A 13,479-nucleotide genomic window follows, 5' to 3' on the forward strand; every position below is an offset into this window, starting at 1 on the left:
GGCTTTGCCTCAGGCTTTTCCTCTTGCAACTAGCGTTTAGAGCACAGCTCATAGGGATGTTGGGAGGATCCAGGGAAGTGGGGTTTGTAAAGTGTTTAGCAGGGGTGTGACTCAGGAAATGATCATTACAGTTATGATGTGTTGAACCAGTTACATTTTATTATAATCCCTACCTTCTGTTTTTTTTTTTTTTTTTCTGTGAAGAACGTGAAGTTCAGAGAGATTACGGAATGCACCTAGGATCACACAGCTATGGCAGTGTAGAGCTTCAGGGAGGAAAGTTGTGAGAAGTAGCTGGAAAGTTAGTTAGAACGCAGGCCACACAGGTGGCCAAGAGGAGATTTGTTTTGATCCTGAAACAATGGGAAGACATTACAAGATTTGGGGCAAGAATGGATGTGATCAGATTTGCATTTTGAAAGCCACTCTGGCTAGAGCGTTGGAAAATGAATTAGGCGTGGGGCCTGCATGGATGTCGGGAGAGTAGTTGAGAACATTGTGGCAGGGGCCAGGGAGAGGTGAAAGGAGCTTGGACGAGAAGACTGTGATAGAGAGAAGTGGACAAATTCAACAGATTCTGAGGGGTAAAATCAACAGGACTTGACAATGAATCCAGTACTAGGAGCAGAGGTTGGGAGAGGGGGCCTCCAGATGCTGCCTGGGTCTGCAGACTTGTGACACTGGATAGATAGAAGCACGTTCCCTGGTATATGAGGGTCTCAGAGCTGCCATAACTAAATAACACAGACTGGTGGCTTCTAAGAACAGAAATGTATTTTCTCACAGTTCTGGAGGCCAGAACTCTGAATTCAGGACATTGGGGGGCTGTGCTCTCTCCAAAGGGTCTAGGGGAGGACTCTTCCTTGTCTTTTCCAGCTTCTGGTAGTCCCAGGCATTCCCGGGCTTGCAGCTGCAGCATAACTCCATCTCTGCCCCCAAATTTAACACTCCTCCCATTGAGAAGCAGGGATTTATGACCCTTTTCCTTGAATCTGGCCTCTGAGTCTGCTTGACAAATAGAACGCTGTGGATGTTTTTCAGAACTGACCTGATCTTGTCCCTGGAGCATGTGCAGACATCTGCAAGATGACTGATGGATGACTTCTGCCTGATGCAAGTAGCTGCCACAGGAATCGAACCAGCACCACGGGAGGGACCAAGCAGGTGTGACACCCCATGATAAGTCCTGCAATGAATCCCAGAAGCCTCCGGGACAGGAGCCATCTTAAAGCCCGTCTTAGAAAGCTCCTGCACGTGCACCATAGTTAACATATCCCAGCCCAGACGGCCCACTTCCAGGAAAACTCCACCTATACTCATAAATAAACATAAATCCATTCCCACTCAAAAACCATTAAAAACCCATGCAGGTTCTTTGTTCGGAGAGACGGGCATAAGCATCACCTAAGCCCTCCTTGTCTCCTCTTCTTCCAAGCCCCATTAATAAAGCTTCGCTCATGTGGAAAAATTTCTGTGCCTTACCTGGTCATTCTTGACCAACGAGAGGCAAGGACCTTCTTCAGTTAAAGGCGTCGAGGTGCCAGTAACACCTTCATTCTTAGAATGGAGACTAGAATGTCACCCAGTTAGGACTCTGAGAAAAAACAAAGAAACTAGCTTAATTAAGGATTTAAAAGGAATTCATTAATTCATATAACTGAAAGGTTTGGGAGTGGACTTCAGGATATTGGAATTATATAGTCCACACACACAAAAAAACCAAAGTCCAAGCAATGTCAAATTCTGTCTATCTATCTTTATCTACCTACCTATCACCTATCCCCTCTCTGGGCTTGGTTTTTGTTTTTTGTTTGTTGTTGTTTTCTTTCTGTGTTAGCTCCATTCTTGGACAGGCTCTTACCACAGGGCTCCCAGCAACTGTAAACAGCAAATATTTTATCAGTGTTATGATCTCAACAGAGAGTGCCTCTTTCTCTATAATTTCAGCCAAACTTCCAGGACTAATACTCGTTGGCCAGCTCAGATTACCTGCCAACGACTTTCACTCTGATTGGCCAAGCCTGAGCTATGTCAGGGAGTGGTGTCTGCCCAGTCTGAGCCTCATGGACTGCCAAGGGGGAAAGATTAACTTCCCAGAGAAAATTCAGGTGACGTTACCAGAGGAAAAGGACTGGATGTTGGGCAGGCATCAATAGTATTTGTCCCCAACATGTCTCCCAGGGCTCTAAGGGGAACAAAAGGAGCCGCTTGTGCGTGCGTGAACATGCATGTCAACGTTGATGTTCCACTTGGTAGTTCTTTCCTCTTAGCAGTTGTTGGTTTCACTTTCCAGAAGGAGAGGCTGAGTGTGTTTAAGTGAGGAGGAGATGTTTCTCCTGGGCTCCTGGGCTGCCTTGACTCACTGGTTTCCATTTCCTGACATTCCAGCTGGAGACCCAGTATGATGAATCCAGGCTCCCCATCCGCCTGGTGATTAGCACCACAATAGGGCTGTTGAGGCTACCGCTTCCATAAAGGTGACCTTTCCACTAGGAAGCCTCCTCTCGGCTTCACTGCAGGTGGAGGAAAGAGGTTTTCGAATATATAAAGATCAATAAAAGCTCATGCCAAAACCATGCAATAAAAAACCCAGTGGGGAAACAAAAGATGTTACTGTGGACCAAGCTCATGGAAACTTCCAGGTGTTTTTAAGATTTTGTCCATTGCAAGTTGTTCCTATTTGCTTTTTCAGTGTGTATGGAATTTCTTTACGGACATTGTATGTATCATTTGGGGACCTTTACGCTTTGATAGGATTCCTTTGCATTTGGGAATGAATCTCAGCGTCCATCATCTGAGAATAAAGCCCTATCTGAAAAGAGCAATGTGGGGAAATTCGAGACGCTCTTGTGGGATGAATGAATAGCCAGCTCCAAACTTCTCTGACCACTCACTCGATTCAGTAAAGCACGTCTGAGTGTGCACCTCCAATGAATGCGTGTTTATGTGCAAATTATATACGTGAATTCTGTACTAATGTATTGTGTGCTCTTGGAAACATATATGGGAAACAGAAATTAAAAAGGGTGAGGTAGAAAATACAAATAAGAAACGCAATCTTTTCTTCCTGCACCTCAGAGAGCTGTCTGGGGTACACACAATGCGTTTTAGAAAATGTAAATTGAAAAGATGTTTGAGTCAGGCTTAAATGTGAAGAATGTTTGTTAAGCAGAAAGAAGCAATTTCTTGATCTCATGCCTTCTAATTTAAAGAGACATTTAACAATTTCTAAGTAAAGCATATCCCTGCCATGTGGCCACAGTGAGGACAGGCAAGACAAGGGGACCCCGGACCCACAAGGATGAGCGATGACATCCCCCTAAGAGCAAGGGGAGCCTGTGAAGGGTCGGTTGAAAGCTCAACAAGGCCAGAGCCTGCTTCTCACTCATAACCAGGCCCAGGTACAGGCACTTGGCACGTAGTAACTGAAGTTGTACCATTGTAAGTGCTTTATTTGTATCAAGGCATTAAACCCCGACAACTCTACAAAGTGTTATTATTTTCCCCACTATATAGATGAGAAAGCTGAGGCAAAGAGCAATTGTTGAACAAGTGAATCAATCAAGCTATCCAAGGATGGGCGTATTTGTACAATGACCCTATGGGAAGAAAAGAAAGCATATATATTGTTGCAGGGGGAAAAACATCACAAAGTTTAGTAAAGCAAAAAGAAAGTTTTATTTGGCATATATTCAAAAAGACAAAAGTGGAAAGTGAACAAGCGTGCTGGCAGAGCTAATGTCTGGAAGGCTACAGGAATCATCAGTATAAACACTACAAAAATGGGTAGAATCATTGAAAGCTTCACCTTTTCACAGATTGGCCAGAAACCATGGTCTTACGTTTTGAATTGCGTTTCTTAACAATCATTGGTACAGATTTCAGTAACCGACAGTCAGGAGGGTCTTCATTGGTCCGACAAATTTCTATTCACTAAATGCTAATAGAAAAAGATAAGAATGGAAAGTCTTTTGTGTTCTGTTTGATTGGCTTTGTGTGAAAAGTTCCCTAAAAGATATTCTTCTTCCCTAAAAGATACTTTCTAAGACTGTCCCATCTATTGTCTTTATCTCAGGGCCCAGTTGATGTGTCCTTGTGAGTCTCTATGCACAAGGACAGGAAATAATGTTACCAATATTATTTTCTAAGTCAATGTGCACACACCTACACACAAGCATATACACACATATAAAAAATTTTTTTTTATAAACACAGTCATGTACACGCACACACTCACATGTACACATATATGCACACGCATATTCCAGGGTTGATTTTTGTTGCTTGCAACCAAGGTAACCAAATTCATGGACCCTTCAGGAAAGCTGATGAAAGCTACAGACCAAACTGTGCGTCTGATTTCTACAAGGCTCTTGGGTACTTAGAAGCCCAGCAGTTGACTCCAGTTTCAAACCCTGTTCTCTGGGATTTTCTAGATCTAGGGCACTAGGATTCTATGGTATGTTATGATATTCTTCCACGGAGATTATAAGTTTAAACAAACAAAAAAAGGACAAACTTTTGCTCCTCAACCCCTGTAGTCTCCGTTCCACAGGTAGCAGGCGTCTGGCAGAGTAAACCACCACATGGTTTTGTGTGACCTGACATCTGCAAATATTACAAGTCACATAGATAGGGTGACCCATATAATTTATTGTCCAAATTTGGACACTTCGGGGCGTGAGGGGGGCACTATTAATATTTATGCCAAGGCAATTATCATAAACTGGGAGTATCCTAAGCCAACCAGGACACCCCATTTCGAGCAGAATCAACTACTAAAAATAGAATCTATTGTGCAAAAAGCGGGAACTTGCTGCTTTTTCAGGAGCCCCAGACAGAGAGAGGTATTGCGTTGGGCAAATCTGCCAGAGACCTCTTTAAAGTTCTAAAAAGTAAAGATGTCACTTAGATGACTAAGGGGCACCTAACCCGTGGCAGGGTCTTTTCAATTGCCTCATATCCATGCAAAAGCTGGACAATGAAAAATGAAGACTGAAGAAGAATTGATGTATTCAAACAGTAGTGTTGGGGAAGAATAGTGAATATACCATCGACTGCCCAAAGAACAAACAAATCTGTCTTAGAAGAATTAAAACTGGAATGCTACTTAGAAGCGAGGATGGTGAGACCTCAGCCTGCTTACTTTGGACATGTCCTCAGGAAAAACCAGTCACTGGAGAAAGACATCCTGCTTGGTAAAGCAGAAGGTCAGTAAAAACGAGGGAAATCCTCAATAAAATGGATTGACACAATAGCCAAAGTAATGGGCTCAAACATACCAACGATCATAACGATGGTGCAGGACGAGGCAATGTTTTGTTCTGTTATACATAAGGTCTCCATTAGTCAGAGCCAATGTGACAGCAGCTAACAACAGCAGCACACTGAGGTCACCTGCTCACCTGCTGCATCTACCCCAGCAGGACCAGTTGCCATTGAGTTGATTCCAACTCACAGCAACTCCATGTGTGTCAGAGCAAAACTGTGCTCTAGGTTTTCAGTGACTGACTTTTTAGAAGTAGATCACCAGGCCTGTCTTTGGAGGCACCTCTAGGTGGACTCAAACCTCCAACCTTTTGGTTAGCAGCTGAGCATGTTAACCATTCACACCACCCAGAGACTCAGAGTGTTGGCTAATTCCCACCTCTGTATTTTAGACCCTGCCATTCCCCTGTGATACACACAACACAGCTCTGTGTTTGACCTTGAGTTGTCTGAGGCAGGAGAGTCCTGAGACTCCAAACTAGAGGATCACACCAGTAACATGGACTTTGCTCTCGAATCTATTTACCTCTCAAGGTCCCCCTCGTAAGTGCAGCCTTCTCTCCATCAAGTTTTGCTAACTCCCTGGTGCCCAGACTCCACTGTTGACCAGATAAAAGCACAGTGACCTGAGTGGCCCAGCCACCACAAAGGGCACTTGCCCCAATCCGCCCACCCCTGTGCCAAACTGACGTCATCAAAGACGTTGGGACAGGGATAGGTTGAAATTTAACTATTAGGCTCTGGGGTTTGGGTGACTTTCTACAAAAAGTTGCCATGATCAAAGTGAGAACAGGTACCAGGAAAAGACCACCCTTATTTTATTGGGATCTGCGGGGGAACTGGTTTCCAGAGGGGCACAAACAGACCCAAGATGCTAAAGACCACCATGTTGGGGAGGAGAAATCCGGAGTCCTGGAGTTTCTCATATTTGGTCAAGTGGTTGTGGGGGACCCTCCGAAGTCATCCAATGAGGCCGGAACGACCCTGCTCTCAGCATTCCTGTGCACAGAGGAACGGGAATAATGCCTGTAAGTAGATCCTTGAAGTTCCCCAGACACAATTTGTGTTTAGGTGTGGAATGGCAGTGCGGTGATGTTTGTCTAACTGTACGGTGTCTTTCAAAATGAGAGACATGTCCCCGAGCCAGATGGCTGGGGTTCAGATTTCAACTCTGTCTCATATTTGTTTGGTGACCTAAGGCAGGTCATTTGTCCTCAGTATAACGGGGTGTCAGGCAGAGAGAAGTTCAGAACCAGGAACCTAGTAAGTACCCTGCCAAGACCACCTATTATTAAAGGCCAGTCACATCAGAACAAGCTATGTGAACTAGCGATTATAGCTCCGAAACCAGCGAAGAACATTTTTAGCCGACATTTATTTGATAAACAGATCACCCAACCAGCTCTACCAAGGGACTGCCACATCCCAGCCTCATCGGGCTATGTCGTTAACGGTCTGTGACCTTGGACAAGTCCCTCCTTTCTCTGCACAATGAAACAAAATGCTGCCCAATCCTGCACCATCTCCATGATCAGTTGCAGATTAGACCCTTGTGATCCACAGTGTTCTCACGGGCTGATTTTCAAAAGTAGATCACAGACCTTTCTTTCTACTCTTAGTCTGGGAGCTCTGCTGTATCATAGCAATACGCGAGCCTCCTAGCAATACGCAAGCCTCCACTGACAGATGGGTGGTGGCTGGGGGTAAGAGGTGCATTGGCCGGGAATGGAACCCCGGTCTCCCACACGGGAGGCAATGATTCTACTACTGAGCCACCACTGTCCTTTCTCTTAAAGAAACTGCTGTAGTTAGCACAAGAGTTGCTTTGCTGCACACTAGCCTGGGCCACAGAGGGACATGTTAGAAATTAGTAGATATTTGAAGCCTGCTCAGTGTTTACATGACATCATCTCTCTACCTGTCACAACGAGCATATCCTTTCATTTGGGTGGCAGAGACCATTCAACACAGATGTTTCATTGTTTGCAGTCCCTTAATGAAGTTTGTCAAATGTGACCTAAAAATCTCCACTCTTCTGACCCTTGCATTTCTGAGAGTCACAGGCACCAAGTTAAGTCTCCTGGTCAGATGAGGTGGCCTCCTCCATGGCATTTCAAGCAAGCTCTGTGCAGCTGTGTTAAGTACCAACATCCCAACAGGGAGGACCGGATGCGCCAGTGCTCTGTGAAGGTGTACGGTCTTCGGGAGGTTTTGCTTTCCCAGTCAAGGAGGATCAATGTCCTTGTGGGTTGGGCTGGTTCAGAGGGCTTTTTGGAGAGGATAGACAATGGAGCCCAGGACTCCTGGTCTAATCCTGAAGGAAAACAGAAGCTGGGACCAAAGGCACTCAAACAAAGGGCCCCATTGCGGTGTCTCAGACCAGCGAGGCTGGGTCCCGAGTCCCTCGTCATCCATCATGTCAAGGAGGACAACCAGTCAGGACACTGGGTATATCCGCAGAACACTTCAGGGAGCTAGTTCCTGAGTAGATTCAGCCATGTTTTAGGGTATTGTAACGAGGTTTGTGTGATTCACAGTCTTTGCCATACTGTCTGCGGGAAAAGAACAGATGTGTCTTCCAGGTCTACTACGCACATGGAGGCATTCCAGGTGCTTCCCAGGTGCAATGGACCTCATCTAATCTTCTCAGCAAGCCCATGGAGATGTACATTATTGTTCTCATTCTTCGGATGAGGAAACTGAGGCTCCAGGGGGGTTCAGTAACTTGCCCAGCAACTCAGGTTGTGAGTGTCAGAGCTAAGTCCTGCAGTCCTGGTGAACTCGCAGAGAGGAAACCTTGCTCCCAAGCCTTGAGCTGCCTGTCTAGCTGCCATCGGGGACCTATGTGGCCCCCATAGCCGTACTAATTCTCGGGCACCTACTAAGTGTCAGGTACTTGGCACCCATGTGGCTAATCCCCACTGTGACCCCAAAGGATAGGTGCAATCGTGCCCATCTTACTGGTAAGGAAAGGGAGGTGCAGAGAAGTCACGTGCCTTGCTCGAGAGGTTCATTGGCAGAGGCAGGGCTAGAACTTGAACCCCAGTCTCTGTGGCCCCATGAGCTCTCTATCCCGGCAACCACAGTGGGGAGTGGGGGTTGAGCTGTGCCAATGATACCTCCATATCTCGACCATGTTTTGTCACTGGTGCAACATGACCAACAATCCTCAGACAACTCAGGTTTTTTTCTATTTTTTGTGTCGTGTGGGGCAGGGCAAAACACGAAGCATGGGCAGACCCAAGTGCCTTGCCTTTAGGGAGCAAATGACTTTATCTTGCAGGAACCTAGAGTTTTGTACCCACTTTCTCAAAACTGTAGTGTCACTCCCCTTGTGACCTCTGTGGCTCTCAATGAGATACATGTAGCTTTATGGAAAAGTCACTGTATGGCACTCGTTTTCATTTTTCACTACAGCACTGGTCTGTAGACTAGTGCCTGGGAACTACAGGCAAGCTCTCTGATCCCTTCCAACGCTAACGTTCTGCCACTTTTACATTGATTTTTAACCTTGAAGTGTATTATACATTCTACTAAGGAGCCCTGGTGGTACAGTGGTTAAGCACTTGGCTGCTAACCAAAAGGTTGGCAGTTTGAATCCACCAGCAGCTCCATAGGAGAAAGTTATGGCAATCTGCTTCTGTAAAGATTATGTCCTTGGAAACACTACGGGGCAGTTCTACTCTGTCCTATAGGGTTGCTATAAGTTGGAATCAACTCAGTGGGTAGAGTTCCAATTATGTTTATAACACCCCAGCTTATACCTCTAGTTCATTTCTCTCTCCAGACCTGGGGTGTTTATAACTGCCTATTAATATATTAGGAGCCCTGGTGGTGCAGTGATTAAGCACTCAGCTGGTAACCAAAAGGTTGGCAGTTCAAACGCACCAGCCGCTCTGTGGAAGAAAGACCTGGCGATCTGCTCCCATAAAGATTACAGCCTTGGAAACCCTATGGGGCAGTTCTACTCTGTCCTATAGGGTCATGATGAGTCGAAATTGACTCCATGGCAATGGGTTATACGTTCTACCAACCACTGAGGGTTTACTTATTAAACAACATCCCCTAAAAAGATTTATCAACTCCATTAAAGAACAAAAATACAGGAATACATTAGACATTAGGCTCTCAGGGTAGGAGGAAAAGGAGGCATTTCAACTTCTCAACACTGCTCTCCCTCATTTCTCCTGGTGTTCTAGAATTCTACTGGGCACACCCTTGGACACAACAGTTTTGTGGTTAGGAATTTATCAGAAAGAAAATACTCAAGTGCCCAGAGAAGTACTACAAAGTTCAACAGAGCACTGTTTAAAATTGAAAAAAGTTAGGAATAATCTAAATATCCACCATTCAAGAATTAGTTTTAAAAAGTGGGGCACTGGAATACAAAATGTACTGCCATTAAAAAGAATTCTGTATATCGATATTCATTGGCGAAATGAGTTCACGACATAGTGCTAAATGAAGAAGGTACCTACATGGTAATACACAGAGCTGAATTCTAGTTCATTAAAAAATAAAATCTAGGTCTCTTCTGGTATAAGGATACTTACATAGACAACAGTCTGGAAGAATACATACCTGAGGGTTAGCGCTGGGCACCCCATGGTACTACCGCTACAGACCAGGTTCTTGTTCACCTACAAGCTTTTCTGTATTTTCCGAAATGGTTCCAATTAGCGTATCTTAATTGCAAAATCACACACAAGGCATTTTGAAATGAAACCTTATGAAAAGGGACGAGGGACCATTCCATTCATTTTCTTGCTGCTGGAGTTTCACTACCTCCCTGTAGGAGGTGGAGCCCTAGTGGTGCAGTGGTTCAGAAAGAGCTGGGCTGCCAACTGAGAGGTGGGCAGTTCGAATCCACCAGCCACTCCATGGGAGAAAGTTGTGGCAGTCTGTTTCTGTAAAGATTACAGCCTTGGAAACCCCATGGGGCAGTTCTACTCTGTCCTATAGGGTTGCTGTGAGCCAGAATCAACTGGTCCGAAACAGGTTTGGTTTTGTTCTGTTGAAGAACAACACTCCAAAGCCGCTCCAATGGCACCCCTATTGTTCAGATGTGATTTACAGCCTGATGAAGACAAGTTTGAGATCATTTCCAAGGAACAGTTAACCAGCCTCCCCTGTCTCCCCGCTGACATTCCCTCACCTTTGCATGCCACCAGCCTAAGGCACCCAGCCCCTGGCTAACTATCCTACCTGCCCTGCCGTGAAGTGCCCACCTTCATCAGCCTGCCCCCTGTCCCTGGGCCTTGCGGGGGTCAACACTGACATGGAGCCCCTGAGGCCACACTCAGTGACAAGAACAACAGAGATGTCAAAGACAACACAACCCTGTGCGGGGTGGACAATAAGCCCATATCTCAGGAAAGGTCCAGGAGGAGAGAGCCAGGACATCTCGCACGGTGAGCTCAGCGGCTACGGGGTCTGGTGGCCAGAGGTGAGCACCTGGAAGAAGACACACCCGAGGGTTGTATTCTATGTGCTGGCTCTCTGGGGTCTCGTGTTGCCACAGCTTCTGCACCTCCGTCTGAGACCCGTGGTGGTGCTCGGTACATCAGCCAGGTCTCCTTCTCTCTGCCCCCAGCGCACCCCCTCTGGAAGGGCCCCCTCTCCATGCTAGGGGGCACCCGGCAGTCTCCTGTTGACATCAAGTGGAGGGACAGCATCTATGACCCCCAGCTGCAGCCTCTCAGGGTGTCCTATGACGCGGCGGCCTGCCTCTATGTCTGGAACACTGGCTACTTCTTCCAGGTGGAATTCGACGACTCCACTGAGGGCTCAGGTGAGCCTGACTTGGGGTGTGGGCCTTTCCTTTCTCCTGTTGCACCCTGGGAGTGCAGTCATGGACTCGACTGGAGAAAGGGGGTGCGCCTTTACTTGTGCTGTTTGGGTGCTGTATTAGTCTCCTGGGGCTGCCGTAACACAGTACCACAAACTGGAGGGCTTAAAACAACAGAAACTTATCCTCTGACAGTTCTAGAATCAAGGCCACAAGTCTGAAATCAAGGGTTATGCTTTCCTTGGAAGCTCTAGGGGAGGGTCCTGTCTTGTCTTTTCCAGCTTTTTGTGGCCCCAGGTATTCCTTGGCCTGTGGCCGCATCACTCCAATCGCTACCTCTGTCTTCACATGGGTGTTTCCTCTGCATCTCTGTGTCTCTTCTCTTTTTTAAGGACACCAGTCACACTGGATCAGGGCCCACCCTAAATCCAGGATGGACTCATGTTAACTTAACCAGTTACATCTGCAAAGACCCCATTTCCAAATAAGGTCACATTCACAGGTACCAGGGTTAGGACTTCAATATGACTTTTGTGGGGAGCACAACTCAACCCATAACAGGAGGCAAGGAACAGAGACTCACTGAGGTGAGGACATACAAAGGCCAACAGGGAGCCAGGGAGAGTGCTAGTCATTTCTAAAATGATGGTGATGATCACCTACATTCATTCGCCCGATGTGGATAATTTAAGCAGAGGCGTGAAAAGAAAGGAGGAAGGGTTCGGGGTGATGACAGGACAGGATGTTCGCAGACAGCAACCTCGTTGGTTTTCACCTGAGGCGGCCACAGGTGTGAGCAGGAGCGTGGCTTGGCTGATGTTTGGAGGGCTCCCCCAGGGGCTGCCAGGAGGATAGGCCGGGTGGAGGGGTGAGGGTGAGAGCAGGGAGCCAGCTGTTTGGGAATCAGGCAGTGGCGGCCAGCTGGGGGGCCGGGAGTCGTGGCCAGCACGGAGCCCCAGCTGCTCTCTGCCCAAGGCTTGGGACTATCATCCCATACTTCCTCCCATGAATCCTCAGAAGTGTCAGGCTGACCCTCCTCATCTATCCCCCTTGCATTTAACGGTTCCCTGGGAACAATAGCTGGCTGCTGGAAGCTCTTCGGTGTTTTTAGCACCGGTCGATGTCATCAAAAACTTCATGGCCTTCAGTATCCCCATGGCCTCAGATGTCCTGATACCAAACCAGCTTTGCATTCCTAGAACTGACCCAGCTAGTCACAGCAAAGCACTTTTAGTACTCTGCTGGATTTGACCAGCCCTATTATTTTTTTTTTTATTATTACTATGATTTCCACTACAAGTGAGGTGTGGGGCTTTGTAGCCCTTCAAAGTAGCGGTGAAGTTACTCAGAATTCGCAAGGATGAAAATACAAGCAGACACCTTAGCAGGCCTACTCCCAATATGCACGGCCCTGGGCAAGAGAACAAAGAGAGGGCCTTGGCTGTTCCTTCCCTTCTCATACCCTGCCTTCAACTTATACACACACACAGTGCACACACACACGCTCACGTATGTGCACACGTACAGGTGCACAAGCATACAAGCACACATCTGTATAGTGCATGCACATACCTGCACATGCTCACGTGTGTACACCTGCACACTGCACCAACTAAGCACTCCCGGTCTGCCAGCCAGTGTGGCCCACCCTGTGGCACTTTTCCATCTCCGTGTGGATGAATCTCACAGTGAATATAGAATAAATGTACAAGAATCCCAAGCAAAATATCAGCAAGTTGAATTAAAAAAAAGCTGCTGTTGAGCTGACTCCGACTCATGACAAGCTGATGTGTGTCATAGTAGAATTGCTCCATAGGGTTCCCATGGTTGTGACCTTTCAGAGGTAGATTGCCAGGCCTTTCTTCTCAGTGCCTCTGGGTGGATTTGAACCACCAACCTTTTGGTTAGGAGCAGAATGCTTAACTGTATCACCCAGAGACTCCTCCCACAAACTTAGTGGTTTAAAACAATACAAATTTATTATCTTTTAAGTTTCTAAAGGTTAGAAGTACAGAATGAGTCTTATGGAGCTGAAATCAGTATGTAGGCAAGGCTTGTTCCTTCTGGAACTTCCAGGAGGAAGTCTGTTGTTTTATCTTGTCCAGTTTCTAGAGGCACCCAGATTCCTCGGCTTGCGGCCCCTCCTCCATCTGCAAAGTAGCAATGGCAGGTCAGTCCTGCTCACATCGGATCTCTCCAACCTCTGCTCCCTTCAGTGCATCTCCTTCTCTGACTCTGATTTTTCCACCTCTCTCTTTCACTCATTAGGACCTTGGGGCACATTGGGGCACGTGAATAATCCAGGATCATTTCCCAGCTCAGAACCTTAACTTCACTCCATCTGCAAAGTCCCCTTTGCAATCACAGACTGACAGACCCCAAGGATTAGGACATGGATGTCTTTGAGGGGCTGTCATTCTACA

At 46.7% G+C, this 13,479-nt stretch overlaps 1 protein-coding gene across 1 annotated transcript in view; it reads left to right on the top strand.

The window, feature by feature from the left end:
- Positions 1-13,479, top strand: part of CA5A (carbonic anhydrase 5A) — a 49,115-nt gene that overhangs the window by 13,058 nt on the left and 22,578 nt on the right. The window contains exons 2-3 of the mRNA XM_003418066.4: positions 1,042-6,296; positions 10,862-11,059. Coding sequence (XP_003418114.2) covers positions 6,140-6,296; positions 10,862-11,059 — 355 coding nt within the window. The 5' untranslated portion in view covers positions 1,042-6,139. The remainder of the gene's footprint in view (positions 1-1,041; positions 6,297-10,861; positions 11,060-13,479) is intronic.

The sequence above is a fragment of the Loxodonta africana genome, chromosome 21 (assembly GCF_030014295.1).
Source record: "Loxodonta africana isolate mLoxAfr1 chromosome 21, mLoxAfr1.hap2, whole genome shotgun sequence".
In the NCBI taxonomy this organism is placed as follows: domain Eukaryota; kingdom Metazoa; phylum Chordata; class Mammalia; order Proboscidea; family Elephantidae; genus Loxodonta; species Loxodonta africana.